A 21,114-nucleotide genomic window follows, 5' to 3' on the forward strand; every position below is an offset into this window, starting at 1 on the left:
GGTCCCCCAGTCCTCGCCGACAAACCAAGGAACTATTCTGTCCGTAGGTGTAGATCTCCGTAGAGTACCCCGAAGCTAGCATCGGGCAGACGATTCGCAAGCCAACAGGGCCCAGCAGCGTGGAAAGTTGTGGACTGGCGGCTTCGAGCTGCAGGGCTGTCGTGCATGGTTATCAGTGGGCGGTCCTCAATGAGGCCTCAGCGTTCGTTACGGATACGGAGAGTCCTGGCCAAATACCTCGAATGTCCCTACACACGTACGAATCTCTTTGAACTGCGCAACACTCTACACAGTAAACGGGAAGGAGGGAACATAACTTTACATCCGATACTAACCTAGGAGACATGATTGGCGACCGGGGAGTACTCCGGAATCTCAAATCCGAGCTAGGACATCACGGGCTGCGAGAAGAAGCTTAAATATCATCTGCCAAGGTCTTTCCCCGGTGCGCCGTGTAGGACTGAGAAAACGGACCGAGGTCTCCGTTGCAACGCACCTCCGTTATTCCGTTATTACCTTAATAGCATGGCCAAGGCCGGACGGGAGGATTGTCGGGAGGATTGTCTCGCTGCTCGATCCTCCAGCAACAGAACCTGGACAAATGATGCAAACATGTATCCCGTCCCAAAGAGAACAATATGCCTAAGGCTCTGCGTTGACCACCTTTGGGCCCTAGAACATTCCGACTAGGCATCGAAGGGTCCTGCACGCAACCTAGAGCTCTGATGATTTGAGGCCCACCCTGCAGGGCGCAGGATGCGGGCGCAGTTTGGGCGGGCTGAAAAGGGCCCAAGACTGCCAAGCCGGGCATCCGTATCCGTAACTCGGCAAGGTCCCGCAGGTGCAGCAAACATGTTGAAGAGGATTCGTGCTTACTTGAGTAATACGGCCGCCCGGTCAGGTTAACCGTCGTGACAATTGCTTGTCTCATATGCGAGTTGCCTGCGATAGCGATGAGCAAGGAAGCCAGCCAAGATGGTTGGCGAACACCACCTGGATGAAAGCCGATGCTTCTATCGCAATCCAGGCCCCAAGGCCGCATGCCAGCTCTTGGTGGTGCATGCGCTTCGGCATGGCGAGGCTGGTCTGGACTTTGCTGGGTGTTTCTGGGCCGTTCGCGCCGGCCAGCGCTCTGGCATTGTGTCGGTCGACAGCCCTGAAATTGTTCAAGACTGGCCACGATGGTTTGGTCGGGTAGCTCTGGTACCAAAGAAACTCGGGTTGCGCTGAGTCCTGAGTGGTGGAGAGACGAGAGGGACTTGGAGACTGCTGATAAGATAAGGTCCCTGGGCCGGTCGAACCTGGCCTCCAATTTGGATGGATCCAGGAAGGATGGAAGGGCCACCTTAGTCAGCGACGGCCCCGCCGTGCCCAAACAATCTGGAACTGCAGGAGCAGAGACTTTGAGCTCCAGTGGTGGGGTCGAAATTTTTTCCTTCGCTGGACGACGCGCATCAGTTTTTTGCGTCGCGTCGCTGAATTCTACCGAGCATCTTTCCAAAGCGCCATCAATCAATTCTAGTCAGCGACCGTCAAGATGCGTGTGGTACTCGTCAGTGGCGGAGTCATCTCCGGGGTGGGCAAAGGTGAGCTCCTCGCCCTGCTAGACATTGTTTGCCGTGGCTTGCTCTGTCGCGGGCTGCCGCTGGTGGCTGCAGCTGCTTGCGAGATGGGATATGGGCACAAAGCCACCCCCAATTCCATCCACTCCACCTTCTACATTTGGCCTGGATCGACGCGCTGACTTGAAGTTCCATAGGCATTATCGGTATAGCAGCACTCGACAAGTCTTGGGTCTTTCAGTTTTACTAACGGCCTTCGTTCGTTAAAGCTAGTAGTGCTGGACTTCTCCTTAAGACCCTGGGTCTCCGCGTCACAGTATGACCCCGCCATGGCCCTCAAAATCATGTATTGTGCTTCCACCTTGCTGACTCCACACCACGTAGGCGCTCAAAATAGATCCGTACATCAACACAGATGCAGGACTTCTTAATCCGCTAGAGTGAGGCTTTGCAGCCTCCTTTGATATGGCTTCTGCTAACAAATGTCTAGGCATGGAGAGTGCTACGTCTTGGCCGATGGAGGAGGTGAGATGCTGACGACTTGAGGCTCCAAGCTACGGACCAACGCTGACATGATACAGAAACGGATCTAGATCTCGGCAACTATGAGAGGTAGGCTCCACGTCTATCTGTACCAGTTTTCGACTCGGCAACATTGCTAACGGCATAGTTAGATATCTCGGTATTCAACTCAGCCGTGAGAGCAACATGACCACAGGCAAAATCTACAAGCTGGTCATTGTACGAACCCAGCAAGCCATCTGCGTACTGCATGACGAGACGGCTAACAAGCTTCCTACAGGATAGAGAGCGCCGGGGCGATTACTTGGGCAAGACGGTCCAGGTCGTTCCCCACATCACCGATGCAATCCAGGAATGGATTGAGCGAGTTGCCAAGATTCCGGTAGATGATTCGGGCGAAGAGCCGGATATCTGTATCGGTATGTTGTGACAGCCACGGCGCGAAATGGAGAGACGCTAACTTCTTTTCCCTAGTCGAGTTGGTATGTCCTCCGTGGTATCCTCGTGAATTGCGTCTTCTGACTCTTAATGTTGTAGGGTGGCACAGTTGGGTAAGCATTACCGCTCTTCTGCGCTGATTGCAACCTTCCGGCATTTCTGTTCTGTTGAAACTTGTCTTTGAATTGTCCAGCTGACACCCTGGCAGCGACCTTGAGTCTGGTCCGTTCGTCGAGGCGCTGGTACAGCTCAGACATAGACTAGGCCGAAACAACTTTCTCAGCATTGGCGTGTCATACGTCCCGATCATCAATGGAGAGGAGAAGACCAAGCCAACTCAACATGCCGTTAAGCAAATGAGAAGCGCGGGTTTGATTCCTGATGCCGTAAGCACGCGATTCGTCTTTCGTCCAAGCAACAGAGCCAGCTAACAAGCATGCAGATTGCATGCCGTTGCGAGCGGGAACTTGACGAGGCCACCATCGAGAAGGTAGCTAGGAGCTGCCAAGTCGAAGACGAGCAAGTCATCGGCGTTCGCAACATGGACACCATCTACCAAGTTCCGCTCCTCCTCGAGGAAGAGGGCCTTCTCAAGCTGTTGAAGAAAGGCCTAGCTCTCGACCAGGTTGAGCTGTCACCTGCTAGGGTTCAAAAGGGCCAGGCGCTGTGGGAGCTTTGGAAGAAGACTGTCATCCCCGAGAAGCACCTTGACCCCGTCAACATAGTTTTGGTGGGCAAGTACATCAACCTCGACGACGCCTATCTAAGCGTCCGGAAGTCGCTCGAGCATTCGGCCATGCGATGCAAGCGCAAGCTGAACCTCATTTCTGTGGATTCGGAGTTTCTGGAACACGACATGCAGCAGAAGGACCCCACCAAGTACCACAACGCCTGGAAGGCTGTTTGTGAGGCACAGGGAATAGGTAAGTGTCAATACCGTTTCCCTTTCAAACGACCTTGTACGAGTGGTCGAGTTGTGGTTGAAAAAGCTGACAATCAAAATCAAAGTCGTTCCCGGAGGATTTGGGTCGAGAGGCATTGAAGGCATGATTGACGTCACCAAATGGGCTCGGGAGCGCAATGTCCCGTTCCTCGGACTCTGCCTCGGCATGCAAGTAGCCGTCATGGAGTACGCCCGCAACAAGCTGGGATATAAAAACGCAACATCTGAAGAGATATCGGCTACCGCAGAGAACCGCGTCATCATCTTCATGCCGGAGGGATCCAAAGAGTAAGCGAACCCAAGCTGCCGAGATGTACGGTGGATGATAAGAGCTAACACAGGTTCACAGGCAAATGGGCGGCACAATGAGACTCGGCACCAGGGCGTCCCACTTCAAGCCCGGCACAGAATGGAGCAAGCTTCGCGCCATGTACGGAGGCGTTGAGGTCTTTGAAGAGCGTCACAGGCACCGCTACGAGGTCAACCCCGAATACATCGAGGAGCTCGATAAGGCCGGTCTTACTTTGACTGCCATGGACGATCACGGCGTTCGAGTCGAGTCAATCGAGTTAAAGGACCACCCATTCTTTGTCGCGTAAGCAGCAGAACCAGCCCATTGGAAGTTGTGGCGGTTGCTAACTTGTCTCAGAGTGCAAGCCCATCCCGAATTCACCAGCAAGGTGCTAGACCCATCGCCTCCGGTAAGACGGTCCCCAACTCTAGCCTTCTTGGCTCCTAAACTGACTAAGATCTAGTTTCTCGGCTTCATTGCGGCGAGCTCCGGGTGCCTTGACAAGATGATCGAGGCTGCGCGCCTGAAGAAGGAAGAGCTCGTGAATGGAACAAGTGCTACTACGCATTTCTGAGCTATACGTTGCTACGCGGAGTATAGAATACTAGACAAGCGTGGCGATTAATTGATGGTTGTAGCGTAAGGAAAACCGAATGAGGGGTTTCTTAAGAAAACAGGACACCAAATCTGAGGTTTTTTGGCACTCGATACTGCATTATACAGCGATTAGACTATTTTTTATCATTCTCACTCGGTTCAACGATGCTCACGCTTCGGGGCTATGCAGCAGCGATAATTCCCGATCTTCAATTTGGAGCTAGCTGCGGTAGGGCTGATGCCAAAAACGGAGCCATTCTCCAAAAGCACCGTTTCGGCATGAGCGGAAGCCCATCAACCGCTGCACATAATCTTGCGTCCTTCCCGAAAAGGAGATCCCGGATCCCTTCGGATTGCGGATTGCATCGTCAACGATGAAATCGTTTGTTTCCTTGTTTAGCGACTTTCCTCTACTCTACGAATCCGCGGGGATCGATTGCCGGAGTAAACAGGGTCTAGGGACGTCTGTCTTCAACACCCACGAGCAGGTCCGCCTCTAGCCGGACCCCAAAGGACTTCTGGTTGTGTCGCTGAAGCGTAAACGGTGAGGATTTGGAACTCGATGACAGGTCGCATTGTCGTGCATCCGTCATTATTACCTTTTTGACCGCCTCTTTGCCGAGATGTCACGCATACGCATAAGCAGTCAAGAGGTGAGCGCCCGGCCCCGCTCTACGGGCTGTGATGCAATTCCCGACCCCTCCCCTCCTCCACCCTCTACCAGCCTCCGCAACCACCAACAAGCCGCAAAGACTCATCCCGTGTCCGTCCTAAAAATAAGCCACGCCGAAATAAATCGCTTGCGTTTGCCGAGGTCGCGAGTCACGCGGCGCCGTTTTCCCGACCTGCCACTCTACCGAATGCAGGCTGGGGAACAAACACCTACCTGCGACGAGCCCAAGTCGATCACGGGTGGCAGCGGTTTCTGTGAGATACGGAGTACCGATAGGTAGGTACCTATGACAGTACCTGCCAAAATAACTCCAGCAACTTGCAGACAGAAACCGCCCAGATGGACACGACCTGCCTGTACAAGACAACAATGTCGTGATGTGATGTCGGTAGGTACGGTACGCCGCAAGCGGAAGCGGGAAGTCCCCCATCATCGTAAAGTTGGGTTAGCGGCCGAACGGCGGCGGGCCATCGGTGATCGTGGCGTGATCAGCCAAATCCACTGCCGATCTATCCAATCCCACTCCCGTTCGTTGCTTTTCCTCGGCCTCCTATCCAGTGAATAAGTAGCCAGGGCCCGGGGTTGGGGTGGGGGGCATTCCAGGAAAGCTTCTGCCGGTGCTTGTTTTGCGTGCTGAAGAATCGGAAAGGGACCTAGGTGAAATCCTATCACTTCTAGTCAACATAACATGATGCCTGCATTGCGTAAACGACAGCATTCAACCAGAAAAAAAAAGACGCTGCCGACGATCCCGCGCCCCGAAAGAGAGTCGATAAGTTGCCCGTTTTGAGAGTTTTTTTTTTTTTTTGCAAAGCGGCCGGCAGGCAAATGCAAATGCAAATGCAAATGCACCAGGACCCTGGCTGGCGCGCGCTGGCTGCTGTTTCCGCTGCACATCATGGATGTCGCCCCGCTGAGGTGCAGCGCAGCGAGCGGCTTCGGAGACTAAAATGACGTCACGATATCTTTCCGGGGAGTAGTATTCGCAACACTGAAATGTGGTTTTATTTTTCGCCCGTATGTGATTGCCATGTTTTTTCTTGCATCGTCAGTTCCAGGTATTCGGATGACAGTGCACTTCTCTTTCCTTCTTCAGACGGCGTTCGTTGCACGGTTTGTTTTGTGCCTTGTTTGCTTAGCCTCGATACGTCACAGGGTGTTCCGCTCTGTCCCGAATTGTGCAAAGACGTTTCGAAGTTCGTTTGCTCTGCCCTGGGCACACAATGAGTGTAGCGTGTGTTGAGGGAAGGAATAGGGATTTGACTGTTGCATAATGGTTTCTAACTACCCTGGAACACTGGACTGTAACTAATTAGGTCTCGGTCATATATCCCAGTGTTTAGCTTTCTTCATTTTGGTTTCATCTCATTCTAGGGTAGGTATTTACTAGAATTATATGATATGATTGTCCTATTTTGAGGAAATTAATATTAGAGGTACGCATCGCACGATGAGCCATCCGGCCTCATCTCTTTTCTAAATAAAAAAAAAACTTGCAAGTCGAGCAGCCTCGTGGCTACAGAGTCAAACAGGCCACAATGTCTGGCTCTCTAGACAGATATGACAATTAGGTTCGGGGATTTCAAGTCATGAGTGACTTCCAATCTAGACTTGGTGTATGAGTATTAATGAAACCACTGTTTATAGGCTCTGGTGTTGTTGCTCTGCAGGCTGCGATAACATCATTGAGGCTCGAAGGGCAAGCATAGCCAGTAAGTACCGAACGTTCAGGTGTTATCAAGTTGATTTAGGGGGCTCTCCCGCATAGTTTTCTTTGGAATGCTAGCCAGATAGAACCGCCATTTGCAATCGTATCCGTGACCAACTAGACTAACATCATACTCGCAATATTGCGTTAGCAAGAGCGCCTGATGCAGAATACTTATGTTCTAGCCAATCTGGCCAATCTGGCCAAACTGGCCAAACATCTGATAATATTGTGATAATGGCAGTCCGATACGGGCGAGGCTTTCGATCTCATGGCAGATGGCGTGACAACCGAGAAGCAAACAACCGCGTGACTCCTGCCCCTTGATAGCTATGAGTCTTGAACAAAATAATTCGTTCTCAAATACTCCAGTCAAAACTCGCCGCGCTTGTTGCCGAACGTGATTCCCCACTGCTCCCTTCTCACCGATCACAGCACTCCGATCACAGCACTCCGATCACAGCACTCCGATCAAATCCAATTACACGCTTCTTCACCTACTGAAAGCCGAGCCTCGCTTCTTGAGGAACATATCTGAGAAGAAAGATGGCCAAGGCGCTCCCAACGCCAGCCCAGAACCGGCTCCGGCACCTCCTTCCCAGTTTGGGCTAGAGCGCCTCAGCCAAGCAGCGAATATAAACGCAGGTCAAAATCTCCCACCTGGTGTCTTTGATGGCCCAGTCACCGAGTAAGAATGCACATCTTCTCAGCAAGATGGCCCCCGCAAGTTGCTCAACTCATACTAACCAACACCGTTGTAATTATTGTTCAGCATAATCTTTGTTCACGGATTGCATGCCGACGCTAACACCTAGAAGACAAAACACGGAAAACTCTAGCCCAAGAAGCTACTCCCCGATTTCATTATATCAGGGGGAATCCTAGCCTCGATCTGGTCATACAGGTACCCAGCCGAATGGGCATTCACGTTCAACACGGTCTCGGAAAACCCAGAGACGGTCCTGGTCGCCGCAGCAAAGCGGCTGCTCGCAGAGATTTCCGCCAAACGGCAATTCCCGAAACAGAAATCTCGGCCCATAGTGTTTGTGGCTCACAGCTTTGGGGGGATCCTTGTCAAGAAGGTATGAATCCCTGCTTTGACCAACCATCCACGCTTTATACACTGCTATCGATGGAGCAGATACCGTTCTCTGATGCCCGCCCCCTACCTCGGCCCCTATATCTGTCAATGTACATGCGTCTAATTCTGCTAGCAGGCAATCATGCTGGCGGAAAATGAGTTGTACCCGTGCATGGTTGAGGCGCAAAAGAAAATAGAGGGCGTCGTGTTCCTCGGAACGCCCCACTTCGGCTTTGGCGAAGCTTTCTGGAAAGAAGTCGCAATGAACTGTGCCAGAGCATACGGTATGGGCCACTTCGGCCGCAAGGACTGGGGCAAGCGAGTGAAGGCGGGCTGGAGAGAACTGAATCGGGTCACACGGGAGTGGCTGAAACATGCAACGGGCCCAGCGATCGAGGTCCGGAACTTCTCCGAGACGACGCCAGTCAACGGCGTCATGGTAAGCCAGCTCCTTTGCTCGACAGCGAGTCCGCATCTGATATCTGACCCGCCGTGTCCGTCATAGGTCGTCCCGGACCACGCTGCTGGTATCGGCATCTACAAAGAACATAAGATGGAGCTGCAGGAGAAAAACCACTGCACGCTCACGCAGTACGTGGACGCAAACGACACGAGCTTCAAGCTTGTGGCGGGCGAAGTCCTGTCGCTGGCGTTCAATGCGTGGATGAGGAATATGCCGCCGCCAGTGAAAGAGCCCGAGATTATTCGTCCTATTCCTCAGCGCAGATATGTTCCATCGCCGCCTGCACCACCATCGCCTTCGATGGACTTCTCAGAACCTAGCAGTGATTATTGGGACGCGCAATCTACTGCTTCTACCGAAATACCTTATCTCACACCACCCTATGAATGTGAACTCTGAAGTTCATAGCATCTCCAAACACCGAATTAGCCAAGAAAAACAGGCAGCGGCCGCCGGCGTGTCGAAGCCAACCCAGAGGGCAAGAAATAAACCAAGCGCCTCCACCCTCACCCATCCTTGATTTTCCGAGGGCAGCACGTGAAGTTGGCTTTATGATGTGCTTTGTTTCGTCTGCTCGCAGAGGGACTTCTACTGTTAGATCTATCACCAAAGTGAAATGCCTTACAATTACTCACTACACACACCAAAATGGACCCAGTTAAGCGGCTTTGTGATGCAATATCATATGCTATTATTCATATAAAGACGCCTATTCGCGTGTTGATTACCTACCTACCCAGCACCTATCTACCCAGTCCGCCAACACCGTGCTCGCCGCATCTCGTAAGCCATACAGAGATACTGTCTGTAGCCTGGAGTGTCGTGTGTGCGTGTATGATTATGATAATAATGATAATACCGTAACCGAGAGCGCCCGTTCCCCAACCAACAACACAAGATGTCCCCTCAAAAGATATATGTGAGGGTGTCTGTCGACCAACGCCAAGCCAAAGCCGGTCTGCCCGTCTCGCGTTGCGTCGCGGATAGATACCAAGTATGCGTCGCGGATAAATACCAGGTACCGCCGGTACTGTAGTCGCTGTGTAGTAGTAGTATACAAAACCCGTTCTTGCCAACCAACCCACCCACATGTGGTAGTTGCCACATGACAAGAAGTGGGCGGGCAACCTCTTTCCCGCCTGTCCCCCGCCCTTTTCTTTATCCTCTCATCATAACAATCCAGTCCAGTCCAGTCCAGTCCAGCCCAATCCAGTCCAGCCCAGCCCAGCCCAGTCCAGTCCAGTCCAGTCTAGTCCAGACTCCAATCGTAGTAGTAAAAAAAAAAACGTGTACCAAACCAACCATGCATCAAATAACCAGCGCCGCGGAAACGGACAGAGAAGAAAACCAAGCGGGAAGCAAGAAGTGGAACGAGAAAGAGAAGACAAGCGGTCAGCCCACCTCTCTCTCCACTCCACTCACTCCCTCAAACCCCCACCAGCCAGCCACTCACTCCCAGTCCTTCTCGACCCGCCACTGGTCATCAAACTTCAACTTCGCGCCAGACGCGAGGTCGCAGTCGCGGTGGCCCCACTTGCGGCGGAACACCTCGCGGCCCGTCTCGGTCAGCAGCTCGATGGCGTCGGCGAGCCCGGCGGCATCATAGTAAAACGGCTCGCCGTGCCCGCCGCGCTGGCCCGACTGCCACGTGTTGCGCCCCCGCTCCCCGTGCTTGTACATGTACATCTCGTCGGCCGTCGTCACGATGTGCCGCCACCGCCGGTAGTTCTCGTCTTGTTTTTTGTCGTCGTCGCCGTCGCGGCGCGAGAGCACGCTGTCGGCCTTGTCTTCGGGTTCGGCTTCGGGTTCAGAGATGGGGCGGTATGCTGCCACGCGGGCACGCGCGTCTAGCATTGCCGATGGCGGCAGTCGCTGCGCGCGAGGCGACGAGCGGCGGCGGCCGGGTAGCGGGACGGCGAGTTCGTCTTCTGCTGCCGCCCTCTTGTCCTTGGCGGGCTTCTCCTTGTCGTCTCCCTCCTCTGGCTTGGGGGGCTTGGGCGGCGGCGGGTTGGGGTCGGAGAAGGAGGGCTCGATGTCGTCGACGCGGTACAGGACGAGTAGGTCGTCGAGGGCGACGCTGACATCAGTGATGATGCCGGCCTTGGCGTCGGCCATGGTCCAGTTGCGCATGCCCAGGCGCGAGTGCATGTCGCAGTCGGTGATGTAGTAGGGGATCAGCGTGTCCCAGCCGCCGACGTCCTCGAAGGCGGCCGGGTTGACCAGCGCCAGGTGGTCGTAGGCGAAGAAGCGGATGGCCCAGCGCGGCGAGTTGGCGCGCGCGTCGCGCAGCGCCTCGAGCGCCAGCGTGTAGATGCTCTTGTAGCCCGCGTCGCTGTACTTGGGTGTCTTGCCGGCGAAGCCATCCTCGAACGACATGGGCAGCACGTCCATGTGGCTCCAGAAGTAATATGGCCAGCCGTGGGCGTAGGTCAGAGAGAGGTAGAAGTTCTGCAGCTGGGCGAAGCTGAGCAGTGTCGGCGTCGTGACCACGTTGACGCCCAGCGTCTTGAGCGTCGTGTGGTTGAGGTGGAACTGGTTCTGGAGCGACAGCTGCCCGCGCGCGTTGGCCTGCTGCACGCCCGTGTTCTCGACGACGTAGATCTGGTCGGCCGGCCACCCCGCCGTGATGTAGGCGACGACGGCCTGTAGGAGGATGGGCCAGCTGCGCGTGAAACCGATTAGTAGTGGCGGCGCCACGTCGAGGTCGTACTCTTTGTGCACGTCCTTGCGCGCGACGTTCCACTTGGGGATGGGCGGCGGGGTCGACGTGGCCAGCGAGGGGAAGTTGTTCTTGACGGGCGGCGGGGTCCACGTCGGCGTCGGCTTGTACCTGGGGCCGGGAGGGCGCTGCGGGGCCTGTGGCGGCTTGGACTTCTCGTCCTCGTGGAACAGGTTGGGGAGGGCGCCGAACAGCAGCGCAAACGACACGAGTGAAATGGCGATGACGGACAGCTGCCGCAGGTTCGGCATGGTAATCAACATGATGACAATTGGTGTGCGGCCCGAACCGCCCGCATAGCTCGGTCAGCCTCGCTGTGAAAGGGTGTCGGGGGTGAGGAAGGTGCGCGCGTGGTGCTCAAGTGCGGTGATCAAGTACGGTGACTGGTGACGCGGAAAGGGAAAGTACTAGTAAGGAGCAGGCTGCCGCGAAAGACGAAAGGGCACCAGTGCGTCGGTCGGGCTGTGCTGACTGCGCTAGGCCAGGTCCCGCGCCGGCTTGCAGGTGCAGTGCAGCAGGGTAGGTTTGCAGGGGAGACGGACCTGGAATCTGGATTTGGCTGCTGTGAGAAGGAAGGCAGCCAAGGAGCCAAGGCTGTCGGGGAGTGGTGAGTGTGACTGCAGTGCAGCTAGTCCGGTCTGAGTGGGATGTGAGAACGGGGTGGGAGCTGTCTGAGTGCAGCATGACGACGCTTCATGGGATGGAGCATGCATTCATTTCTGTTTATACAGCACTGTGCCCACTACTGCTGAGTATGTACGAATACTCGGTACCTCGAATCCGTGTACAGATGGGAGCCCCGGAGCAGCGCAGCCGGCACTGCCAGAGGAGGGTACAGGCAATCAGTAATTACACGTACATAGGAAGTGCCTTACTTGGCTGGGACCCGGAATAAGGGGTTTGCTTGTTGTTCGCGTGAGGCCCCAAATGACTTTGTGCCTGGCGTCGATGGCTGGCAAGGAGTGAGACTTTGCACCTTGAAGCCGGACGCGTGGACAGGTAAACTCAAAATGGAGCTTCGACTTTGAACGTCTTTTGGGTGGGCATCGGCATGGCAGTCAGTAAAAAAGGGTGGGGCTGCAGTGGATGGGCAGGGGAGACCACCAACACGCCAATCGACACGTCACCGCTTCCCTTTTCGGCATCAAAGACTGTGCACATTGCTGCCCTTATTGGTCAAGTAGTGAGGATCTATTCCGTTAACCAGAGAGGGACGGAGAAAAGCGAAGTTTAAAAATTTGTCTTGGCATGGCGAACGCGGATCGCGCATCCTAGCGCGCCGTTAGGCCCACCAAATTTAAAGCACTTAAAATCGAAGAAATGTTTCACCACCGGGAAGTGCCGAATGCCCCTGTCAGCACGAAATGGCATCCATTTCAGTGAGACATTTCAACGGGCGCGCACTTTCTCCCTTGCATCTCAAGATGGATGGCACTTTCCATTTTGTGTCTCACCTGGCGTTGTGCCCTTGCATCCAAGCATGTTGGCCTTGCGACCATCTCTTTCGCCCCCAGGCGGCCCCTGTCGTAACTCCTTGGCGCCCTTTGATAAGTAAGCTGCGCCAAATGCAGCAAACAAATATTTTTGTCGTGGCAGGGCTGGAAATCATGGGAGAATTAATCTTTAATTGCCTGTCATCCACCAGAGTTATATTCGTGGTCACATCGCGACTTTGGATTTGAACATGGAGCGCTACGTTTCATTCCACCAGCGCGACTGGCAGCCAGAAGCCTACTTAGCAGCCCACTCGGCTTGATATCCAGAGACACGAAAAGTGACGATGGGAGAGCCTTCTCTCAATAATCATCCCGACCCCTGCTATTCAGTCTCTTCCTTGTTCCAGTCGCGGCTAAGACCGTGTCGTCGAAATAACCTCCAGCTGCTGACCGCGACGGATGTCAAACCCTCACATCACAAACAGCTTTGGGGCTTTGGGACTCTTTGAGTTGGGGGCCAAGCACCTAACTTACGCCGCTTGGGAGATGTCGGAGGGAGCGCGGGGATAATCATGGTCGCACCAAACCACCAGATACAACCTCCTGGGAGGAACTCCTGGGAGGGAGAGGCTCGGCCTGTCCCTGACACCGAGTCGCGAGCGAAGGCAGCGTGCCAGCCGGGTCAAACAATCAACGCGAGGAGCCGAACCCGTCGTCCCCGCGCCGGCAGACCTGCTATCAGATGCCGGGGACGGAGGCATTCAGGTTCGCGGGGTACGCATGTGCAAGCATACATGGCCAACGGGCCGCGCCAGCGTCCCACTGCAGGCCCTCTCGTGCCGCCATGCAGAAGAAACCGAGAAACTTCACGAATCACAAGTTAGTCGACAAATTAGCGTGATATATCATGAGATCGAAGCGAGGCTCGCCGCTGGTACGCGACAGCAGATTACCACCCCATGAATCTGAGGGGCCGTGACGTCTCCGTCTTGCGCGGCAGCCAAATGTGGCTTGCTCATTTACACGAGCTGACGACTACCGAATTGCCAGCAGCATCCTTTCTGTGTCCACGACACAGGCAATCTCGGAGCGACTCGGAGCGACTCGGGGATAACATGAGCCACACGAGCCCGGCTCTGCTTCGACGTTATGAAAAGGATAGACGTCCTGCCGGCAGCGTCCTCGCGTTTCGATCTCGTGGCTATTTCACGGAGCAGCTCTCGGGAACACACTTGATACCAGCCCTGCATCTTTGACCAAGACACGTCTTTTAGTCGGGCAAACCGACAAGCACCAGCCATGGCAGCCCCTCGACGGCGGCCTCTGCGCGTGCTCATCAGCGGCGGCGGCATCGCCGGCCCAGCGCTGGCCCTGTGGCTGTCGCGGATCTCGCCGGCGGCGCTCGAGTGCGACATCACCATCGTGGAGAAGCACGCGACGCTGCGGTCCAACGGGCAGCAGATCGACCTGCGCGACCAAGGCATCGACGCGGTGCGGCGGCTGGGCATCTTCGACGCGGTGCGGGCGCGCGTGGTGCACGAGCCGGGCATCGAGCTGCGCGGCCGCGCCGGCCGCCGCGTCGCCTACTTCGCCGCCAACACGTCGGGCTCGGGCCGCCAGAGCTTCTCGAGCGAGTTCGAGATCATGCGCGGCGACCTGTGCGAGATCCTGTACGACGGCACCCTCGCCGCCGCCGCCACCACCGCCCACGCCGTGCGCTACGTCTTCGACTGCACCGTCGCGAGCTTCACGCAGACGCCCGACGCCGTGCGTGTGCGTCTCTCCGGGCCCGGCGCGGGTACGCCCGCCGCCACGGCCGCCGGCGACGAGTTCGACGTGCTCGTCGGGGCCGACGGCATTGGCTCGCGCGTGCGGCGGCAGCTGATGCCGCTGCTCGACGCACACCAACTTAACAGCAACCAACTCAACAGCAACGACGACGCCGGCAGCCGCGACGCCGCCGACCGCGCGGTCCGCGTGCCGCTGGGGTGGGCGGTCGCCTTCTTCTCGATCCCGGCGCGCGCGGGCGACCCGGTCGCGGCGACCGCGACGCACCTGCCGGGGCGGCGGGTGATCATCACGCGCAAGGACGCGCCCGACTCGCTGCGCGTGTACCTGAGCCTGGGCAGCAAGCCTGATGATGGCGGCGATGTGGCCGCGCGCCGCCTCGACGCCGTCATCAAGACCGGCTCCGTCGCCGAGCAGAAGCGCGCGTGGGCCGACCTGTTCGCGCCCGCGGCTGAAGCCACCGCCCAGCTGCCGCGCTACCTCGACGCGCTGCTGCATTCCCCCGTGGCCGATGACTTTTACACGCAGCTGCTCGGCCAGGTGCGCGCCGAGGCCTGGTCCAAGGGCCGCGTGGTGCTGCTCGGCGATGCTGGATATTGCCCCTCGCCGCTGTCGGGGCTAGGCACCACGGTGGCCATTGTCGGCGCGGGCGTGCTTGCCGGCGAGCTGGTAAAGGCCTGCGGTGCCGGTTCGGACGCTGGCGGTGATGATGGCCCCGGCCAAGGCGTCCCTGCGGCGCTGGCCGCGTACGAGCGCGAGCTGCGGCCGTTCATCAAGACTTCGCAGGAGACTCATTTTGCCGGCCCCCTGCTCGCTATGCCTGCCACGGCGTGGGGCATCAGCGTGCTGCACTGGCTCGCGTGGCTGGCTATGGCGGCCCGCGTTGATAAGATTGCGGCGTGGTTGCAGGGGCCGCCAAAGTACAAGTGGAATATGCCAGAGTATCCGGAGCTGGGGTCTGGCGGTGGAAATGCTGGCTGAGGAGTTGGTGAGTCGTTTGATGGGTATTAGGTCGCGGTCAACGATTTGATGGGAATTGGTTCACGACTCTGGACTCATGAAGCATTATAGCTATTTGTGGTCTGAAACATGTGCTATTTCATCTCGCGTTGCGGTGGATGGTGGATGATAGTTGTTGGCATGAAATTGTGCCGTTTTTAGCAGCGAATAGGGGGAAGATGATTAGTGATAAGCACCGTGGAAGTCTCACTTGAAATTAGGTATGTAGTTAAGTGCTGTAAAAGCTCATTCTCAAATGAGTGATACGAAATTAATTCAACGAAAGAAAGACGCCCCGGGAACAACAAAGCCCTCTCAACTGCGCGCCCGTGTGGTGTTACAACTCTCCAGTATTATCTGAAAAAGAAAAACCCCAACTCATACCCCAACTCATATGCCGAACACCGTTTCCTCCTCGGTGGATCGCTCCTTCATATTTCATGACTCCTCGCCCTTGTTCTTTGCCGCTAACCTGCGCTGCTCGTCGTCCCAGATCCCACAGGCCGTCAGCGCCGCGACGTGAATAAAGTCGGGCGAGGAGGCAAGATCGCCCTGGACTGCGGAGCCCCACCACTGGAAGACCATCTTGTCGCGGCGGAGCGCGTCCTTGAAGGGGATCCACGAGACGGGCTGGCAGAAGGTGGCGACGATCTCGGCTTTGTCGTCAGTCCACCCGACGATGTTATTGGTGGGGCCAGTGGCAGAATGCCCGCGGATGCGGACCAGCACCCAGCCGGTCGTCTTGCGCAAGGCGTCCATCCTGTTGAGATGTTTCTTCTTTCCACCCGACGAGACCACCGGATGACGGACGTCCTGCGTGGCGTATAGCTCCTCGTGAGCGTCGCCGCGGAAGGCATTCTGCTCGCGCCACTCAAACTTTTGCGGCGTCCCCCCTTTGCCGATATTCATCTCGAAGTGGTATAGGTGGACGCCGAAACTGAAAGCCGCCTTCCAGAAGTCTCGTTTCTGGGTCTGCATGATGATGGTCACCTCGTCTCGCTTGCGCTCCTTGCCGTACGGGAGCAGCACGATCTTGAACCGGCGGTCGGTGGCGAACGCGCCGAGGCCGGTCATGACGAGGCACCAGTTGCCGAGCCCCCGCGCTCGGCGGATGGTCGCCACCCGCTCCGACCCCGACTTGTGCCCCTTGGAGAACATCTCCATGCGCCGCCGGGGGAAGTGAAGCCACTCCCAGTGATGGCGCGTCACGCACGACCACGGGTGATCTCCGCCCTTGACGCCGACCAGCTTGAACGTGTTGAAGCTGCCTATGCCGCGCGAATCAAGCACCCACCGCTTCGTCGACCCTTGGGGCCCTGGGCCGCCCGTGGCGTCGTCGTGGCCCATGGTGTCTGTCGTCTTTTAAGTGCCGGTCCCGAGAGTGGCAGATGAGAATGTCAAAGTGCCGACTGGGCGGGCGGGATGGTTGGTTTGGACGATGGTGCCCGGATATTATATACTGGTCTGATCGCGGATCGGAGCTGGATTCATCAAACTGGCCGTCCCGCTCAGCAGAAATTGAAGCAATTAGGGAGGGTGGCAGAAAATCCAAGAGTCGGGAGCGGGGAGGTGAACGGGATCAGTAGGCGGCTACTAATTAAAACGAAAAAAAAAATGACAAAAAATATTGTCAGCAGCCAGCTCGTGCGGCCAGGCCGGGCGGAGTCCCGGGGCGCTGACATTTCCGTGTCCATCTTCGGGTTCATTGCGCCGCTTTTTGGTGTTTCAAGTTCAGCAAACGGCACATTTGGGTCTCGGCGTTGTTGGCCGTCAGGGGGATCGGATGAGTGACACATGCTAGCGGCACCGAGGTCTTGTTGGCCGGCGGCGGCCGCGGTCGTCTTGGCGCCTCTCGGATTTTCCGGCTAACCAACCGCCCAAGCGGCCTAAAAAAATCGCATTGTTCGTATCTCAAATGTAATCTAGCTCGGAAATCATCCTCTTGTTTCTTTTCCTACTTTTTATTTTTCGTTCGAGGAACCGGCCAAAGTCAGGTTGTGTGCGGGCCCCCTCTTTTCCCCGAGGCGCAGCCCAACAGCATCACTCTTATTTTTCCTTGCATTTTTTTCTCTTTTTATCTCTCTTCTTCTTTCTTTCTTCTTCTTTTCTTCCTCTTTCTTCTTTCTTTTCTTCTTTCTTCTTTCTTCTTTCCTCCTGTAATTCTTTCACAGTCTCTCCTCTATTTCTTTCCGTATGGCTGTCATTCTCTCGGTGAAGGTTTGGGTTGGAGGCAGACCCCTTTCTTTTTCAAACACGTAGCCCCACTTAATCAAGGGGTCGGTCACTGGGGTGCATGCATCCACGGAATTGCAGGCCAGAATGGAATCAAATCCGTGTCAAGTAGAATTTTCATCAGAGACGATGCCGCCACAGCAAAGACGCTGGCATTCTAGCTTCTGCTGTAATTAGTTACCTCACCCAGTTAGGTAGTTATCGTTGGAACCGGGCAGGTTCACAGTCGGGACATCAGCATCGGATGGAACTCGTGAGACGGACATGTAATCAAATAAAATTCAAAACCTAATGAGTGATTCTAAACATGAAGCCAGGATAGACCGCATCCCCCGGCCCCTTGCTAGGCTCGCTGAATAATGAAATAAAGGAACAACTCTCGTGGCGTGGCTCATCAAGCGGCGGCAACCGATTTGCCGGTTCCGACCTGGATATTGAAGACAGTGTCCGGGAGCCTCCCGTTTGCTGTGCCTAGCACGCTGGGGCACTTGGCCTGGTTGCTGACTTCTGGGGGCGGGAGTTCGCACACCTCGTCATGGCCGAAGTGGCATTGGGGATCCTGGATGTTGATGAGCACGTGGTTCTTGGCGACGAAGCTGGAGGCCTGGGCGAGGCAGCTGGTGAGGTAGTTCATGCTGTTGGACGCCGACAGCGGCAGCTTGTTGCCGGGCGTCTTGATCAGGCTTGCGCACTGCTCGGGCGCCACCTCATCGACTGTCATGTCCTCGCCGCCGCCCGTGGTTGGCTTGTCCTTGGCGCTGGACCCCGTCATCAGGAAGTTCCAGGCGTCGTACGAGATGTCGTGCGCGCCCTGGGACTGGTCGATGCGCAGGAGGTTCAGGGAGCGGCCCTCCCTCGACACCTTGATGCATATGTTATTGCAGCCAACAGCGGTGGGGAAGTACGCCACGCGGTTCGTGTCGATCTTGCACCCCAGCACGCCGATCGAAGACGAGTATTGCTCGTGGGGAGTGACCTTGAAGACCTCGGCTACGGCTACCGACGCCGAAGCGACGGCAGCTAGAAGGACGGAGTGTAAGATGAAAGGCATTTTATGTAGCGTCCCAAGGGGGATTTGTTTGGTACCAGATCGAGTGAGGGAGGGAGGCGTTGCAGGATTTAAAATGGCTATTACATGATGTCAGAAAGCCCAAGGCAATTCTCCCTCTTATATACTGCATGGCCCATAATATGCCAAGAACACCGTGAACCGCGGCCTGGGCTATCGTCCATATTATGTGTTTTGTGTGAGGGAACACGAAGAAGAAACACATTGACCTTAGGCGTCGTACCATGATCCGGAGACGACAAGCTAATCAGCATCGGGGAGATCGGCCTTCTTGGCCGGCGTCCCGAGGCCGGCCGGTCTACCTGGTGATCTGATCAGCTTCAGATGACAGCCCCTGTACTGCGGCCAAGGCGGGGCCTGCGGCTGAGAAGATTTTGTCCGATACCTTCCCAAATCGGAAGACTGAAGTCTGTTGAGACCGTCCCCGTGCTGCTTAGGTCTTGGTGAGCTGCCATTTTCAACGCTCATTCTCTCCCCTTGCATTGTGTTTTTCTGTTTTCTTGCAGAGGATGTTGGTTCCCTCATAGCTGATTAGGTTCTTTGCAGACGGTGACCAGGCAATAGTAATCATGTCATCGGGGGGGGGGGGCCGGTGGCAGGCGTATCGAGACCGCAGCCAGGGCCGCGGGATGTCACGCCGCAGCATGCGGCCATTTCTGCAACGAAACAAAACACGACGCAGGCGTGGCCACTCTGACCACTCGCCCTGCGGCCTCCCCATGGAATATGGGACCGAAATCAGAAAGTGGAGAAATTGATTAACAACTTCATCCGGACGTGCTGTCATTCTCTCGCAACCCCTGAGCTATCATGACCCAAACAAAATGAACTTGATCCGAACCAATTGAGTACCAAAACGCCGAAATCCCAAGAGAGTCCACTGCCGTGACATACTCCAGAGTCAATGATGCTGAACGCCGGTTTGCATCTCCATCTCAACCTTCCTGCTTCTTATCATCCTTCTCGGAGTTATCCTCCCCGTCTTCTCCCCGTTGCTTCTTCTTGTGGCCAGAGTCCTCACCATCATCCCCCTTGCTCGCCTCGTTTTGCTCTTTGTTCTTCTGCTCCCGCTTCCTTTCCCGTTCCTCCTGCTTCTTCCTCCTCTCCTCCTTCTCCTTTTCTTGCTTGATCTTCTCTCTCTCCTCCGCTTCTTCCTTGGCCCAGTTGTGGTGAGGCCTGTTCGGGCCTGCTCGTTGCCCCATCAAATCATCCAGCTCGGCCCGCGTCAGGCGCGGGTGGTGCGTGTCGATCTGGGTGCGCCCGATCAAGCTGATGACAATGGCGGCGCCCACCACGGCAGTCAGGACAAAGCGGTAGGACCCGTACCACGTCGGCGCCCACCCCTTCGTCGCAGCGCGCGTGTCCGCCATGTACAGGATTGTGAATGCCAGGAACTGGGTCGACAGTGCCCACTCGACGGGCATAAACGTGGTAGGCCATGCCAGGGCCGGCGCGAGAACACCGAGGCCGTACCGGAACCGGGTCCGCGCGTGGCCCTTCTCCTTCTCTGCGTACTCGAGCCCCCAGTGGATGGCACCGAGGAACGAGATGATGACAGCCCCGTAGCCGACCTGGATGGGCTCGAGAAGCTGCAGGTAGCGGGCAGCCTCTTCATGTGGGATCATGAAGCTGTCGAGCATCGTCGACCCGGTTGGCCATGTGGTCTTGATGTCCCAGGTAAGGTAAACAGTGGAAAGAGACGTGGCCAGGTAGGGCAAGGTACCAGCCAAGCCAAGAGCGAAGGGCTCTTTCGGCACCATCTGCAGCGCAAACGTATCAATAACGGCATTCTGCAAGCGTAGTTAGCAATCTGGCCCGAGACTATTGCGATACTGCATCGGGAGTTTGATGTGGGGCAACATGCCACATCGGACTTGAGATCCTTTCCAAAGTCCGGGTCGGCTGTAGGCGGAGCCTGGCTCTGTTCGACGACAGACCGAACCGACGACTTAGATGACACGAGTTCTGGGTGAGCCTCGAGCTTCTTCTGGGCCCCCTCCTTCTCGAATTCCGTATCGCGGGTGTTGGGCTGGAGAGGGGGTTTGGAGGAGAAGGTTATATGCAGCGTCGGGGGTGTTATTGGGCGGGCCGCCGTTGCGCGCCGCGGCGCAATAGATGCCAATCGCAGGCTTGAGGAAGTTCGCGAGGAAAAGGGGGATAGTTGGAACCGCAATTGTACTCGCGGAGCTTGGCTGGCAAGATGCAGCCCTCGGGAACCGCCCGGAAACGGTTGCGCGCGTCGCAGCATGGTTTAAACTTTAACACCTGAAAGTGCAAAGTGTCAATGGGAGCTGAAGCGGTCGTCGCTGGTTCGGAAACGAGTAGTGGGACGTCACTTTGCGGATCAGAGGGTTGAGCGGAAGACGCAAATATGGAGGTAAAAAAGAGCCGGAAAATATTTGTATTTAAAGCTCTCCGACACTACTATGGAATGCTCGACATTGTTTGCAAGCTCTAGCTCTAGATGCCTTCCATCCTGCTTCTGGCAGGTGCTGTCCCGCAGTGCTTCACTCCAGTGACGTAATTCTCCATTTCCCAGGCGGGTCTTTAAAATTATGTGTGCACGCCTTCCGTCTAGCTAGGATTTCAACC

General features: G+C 56.0%; 9 protein-coding genes across 9 annotated transcripts; 3 read left to right on the forward strand and 6 right to left on the reverse strand.

Moving 5' to 3' along the window:
• Positions 1 to 428: 428 nt before the first annotated feature.
• Positions 429 to 1,272, reverse strand: B0T26DRAFT_383335 (uncharacterized protein). The gene has a single exon (XM_060434709.1). The coding sequence runs from the start codon at positions 1,040 to 1,042 to the stop codon at positions 518 to 520; it is 525 nt and encodes a 174-aa protein (XP_060295339.1). The 5' UTR covers positions 1,043 to 1,272; the 3' UTR covers positions 429 to 517.
• A 9-nt stretch (positions 1,273 to 1,281) lies between these two features.
• B0T26DRAFT_719277 (CTP synthase N-terminus-domain-containing protein) lies at positions 1,282 to 4,739 on the forward strand. The gene is made up of 16 exons (XM_060442412.1): positions 1,282 to 1,586; positions 1,760 to 1,768; positions 1,832 to 1,878; positions 1,947 to 2,002; positions 2,053 to 2,087; positions 2,144 to 2,174; positions 2,237 to 2,303; positions 2,365 to 2,503; positions 2,559 to 2,566; positions 2,622 to 2,635; positions 2,731 to 2,908; positions 2,965 to 3,445; positions 3,531 to 3,753; positions 3,815 to 4,060; positions 4,115 to 4,166; positions 4,221 to 4,739. Exons 1-16 carry the CDS (start codon positions 1,538 to 1,540, stop codon positions 4,329 to 4,331), a joined length of 1,746 nt encoding a protein of 581 aa, XP_060295340.1. The 5' UTR covers positions 1,282 to 1,537; the 3' UTR covers positions 4,332 to 4,739.
• Positions 4,740 to 6,250: 1,511 nt separating this feature from the next.
• B0T26DRAFT_678286 (uncharacterized protein) lies at positions 6,251 to 8,678 on the forward strand (the record flags this gene model as incomplete). The annotated part of the gene is made up of 8 exons (XM_060440208.1): positions 6,251 to 6,261; position 6,402; positions 6,462 to 6,463; positions 6,675 to 6,739; positions 7,171 to 7,423; positions 7,640 to 7,817; positions 7,953 to 8,255; positions 8,322 to 8,678. 8 exons carry the CDS (start codon positions 6,251 to 6,253, stop codon positions 8,676 to 8,678), a joined length of 1,170 nt encoding a protein of 389 aa, XP_060295341.1.
• A 279-nt stretch (positions 8,679 to 8,957) lies between these two features.
• On the reverse strand, positions 8,958 to 9,574 carry B0T26DRAFT_383481 (uncharacterized protein). The gene is made up of 2 exons (XM_060434710.1): positions 9,530 to 9,574; positions 8,958 to 9,479 (listed from the first exon to the last, which is right to left on the reverse strand). Exon 2 carries the CDS (start codon positions 9,368 to 9,370, stop codon positions 9,023 to 9,025), a length of 348 nt encoding a protein of 115 aa, XP_060295342.1. The 5' UTR covers positions 9,371 to 9,479; positions 9,530 to 9,574; the 3' UTR covers positions 8,958 to 9,022.
• A 154-nt stretch (positions 9,575 to 9,728) lies between these two features.
• B0T26DRAFT_649541 (uncharacterized protein) lies at positions 9,729 to 11,261 on the reverse strand (the record flags this gene model as incomplete). The annotated part of the gene is made up of 2 exons (XM_060438099.1): positions 9,729 to 10,053; positions 10,168 to 11,261. The coding sequence occupies 2 exons, from the start codon at positions 11,259 to 11,261 to the stop codon at positions 9,729 to 9,731; spliced, it is 1,419 nt and encodes a 472-aa protein (XP_060295343.1).
• A 2,472-nt stretch (positions 11,262 to 13,733) lies between these two features.
• Positions 13,734 to 15,203, forward strand: B0T26DRAFT_754066 (uncharacterized protein; the record flags this gene model as incomplete). The annotated part of the gene is made up of 1 exon (XM_060445786.1): positions 13,734 to 15,203. The coding sequence occupies one exon, from the start codon at positions 13,734 to 13,736 to the stop codon at positions 15,201 to 15,203; it is 1,470 nt and encodes a 489-aa protein (XP_060295344.1).
• Positions 15,204 to 15,516: 313 nt separating this feature from the next.
• Positions 15,517 to 16,765, reverse strand: B0T26DRAFT_719292 (uncharacterized protein). Its single transcript, XM_060442413.1, has one exon. It carries the CDS (start codon positions 16,566 to 16,568, stop codon positions 15,660 to 15,662), a length of 909 nt encoding a protein of 302 aa, XP_060295345.1. The 5' UTR covers positions 16,569 to 16,765; the 3' UTR covers positions 15,517 to 15,659.
• Positions 16,766 to 17,847: 1,082 nt separating this feature from the next.
• B0T26DRAFT_742475 (uncharacterized protein) lies at positions 17,848 to 18,504 on the reverse strand (the record flags this gene model as incomplete). The annotated part of the gene is made up of 1 exon (XM_060444121.1): positions 17,848 to 18,504. The coding sequence occupies one exon, from the start codon at positions 18,502 to 18,504 to the stop codon at positions 17,848 to 17,850; it is 657 nt and encodes a 218-aa protein (XP_060295346.1).
• A 765-nt stretch (positions 18,505 to 19,269) lies between these two features.
• On the reverse strand, positions 19,270 to 20,995 carry B0T26DRAFT_719293 (uncharacterized protein). Its single transcript, XM_060442414.1, has 2 exons — positions 20,387 to 20,995; positions 19,270 to 20,312 (listed from the first exon to the last, which is right to left on the reverse strand). The coding sequence occupies exons 1-2, from the start codon at positions 20,768 to 20,770 to the stop codon at positions 19,458 to 19,460; spliced, it is 1,239 nt and encodes a 412-aa protein (XP_060295347.1). The 5' UTR covers positions 20,771 to 20,995; the 3' UTR covers positions 19,270 to 19,457.
• Between the last annotated feature and the right edge of the window lie 119 nt (positions 20,996 to 21,114).

Source organism: Lasiosphaeria miniovina (genome assembly GCF_030549165.1).
Source record: "Lasiosphaeria miniovina strain SMH2392-1A chromosome Unknown B0T26scaffold_5, whole genome shotgun sequence".
In the NCBI taxonomy this organism is placed as follows: domain Eukaryota; kingdom Fungi; phylum Ascomycota; class Sordariomycetes; order Sordariales; family Lasiosphaeriaceae; genus Lasiosphaeria; species Lasiosphaeria miniovina.

What these genes read in the sequence shown, in the direction of transcription:
- B0T26DRAFT_383335 (XM_060434709.1), bottom strand. Translation starts at nt 1,042, where the DNA reads ATGCGGCCTTGGGGCCTGGATTGCGATAGAAGCATCGGCTTTCATCCA.
- B0T26DRAFT_719277 (XM_060442412.1), top strand. Translation starts at nt 1,538, where the DNA reads ATGCGTGTGGTACTCGTCAGTGGCGGAGTCATCTCCGGGGTGGGCAAA. An exon ending in CGTCTTGGCCGATGGAGGAG is followed by an intron (nt 2,088 to 2,143) that starts GTGAGATGCTGA and finishes GACATGATACAG; the next exon opens with AAACGGATCTAGATCTCGGC. An exon ending in AAATCTACAAGCTGGTCATT is followed by an intron (nt 2,304 to 2,364) that starts GTACGAACCCAG and finishes AGCTTCCTACAG; the next exon opens with GATAGAGAGCGCCGGGGCGA.
- B0T26DRAFT_383481 (XM_060434710.1), bottom strand. Translation starts at nt 9,370, where the DNA reads ATGTGGGTGGGTTGGTTGGCAAGAACGGGTTTTGTATACTACTACTAC.
- B0T26DRAFT_719292 (XM_060442413.1), bottom strand. Translation starts at nt 16,568, where the DNA reads ATGGGCCACGACGACGCCACGGGCGGCCCAGGGCCCCAAGGGTCGACG.
- B0T26DRAFT_719293 (XM_060442414.1), bottom strand. Translation starts at nt 20,770, where the DNA reads ATGCTGCGACGCGCGCAACCGTTTCCGGGCGGTTCCCGAGGGCTGCAT. An exon ending in AGGATCTCAAGTCCGATGTG is followed by an intron (nt 20,313 to 20,386) that starts GCATGTTGCCCC and finishes CTACGCTTGCAG; the next exon opens with AATGCCGTTATTGATACGTT.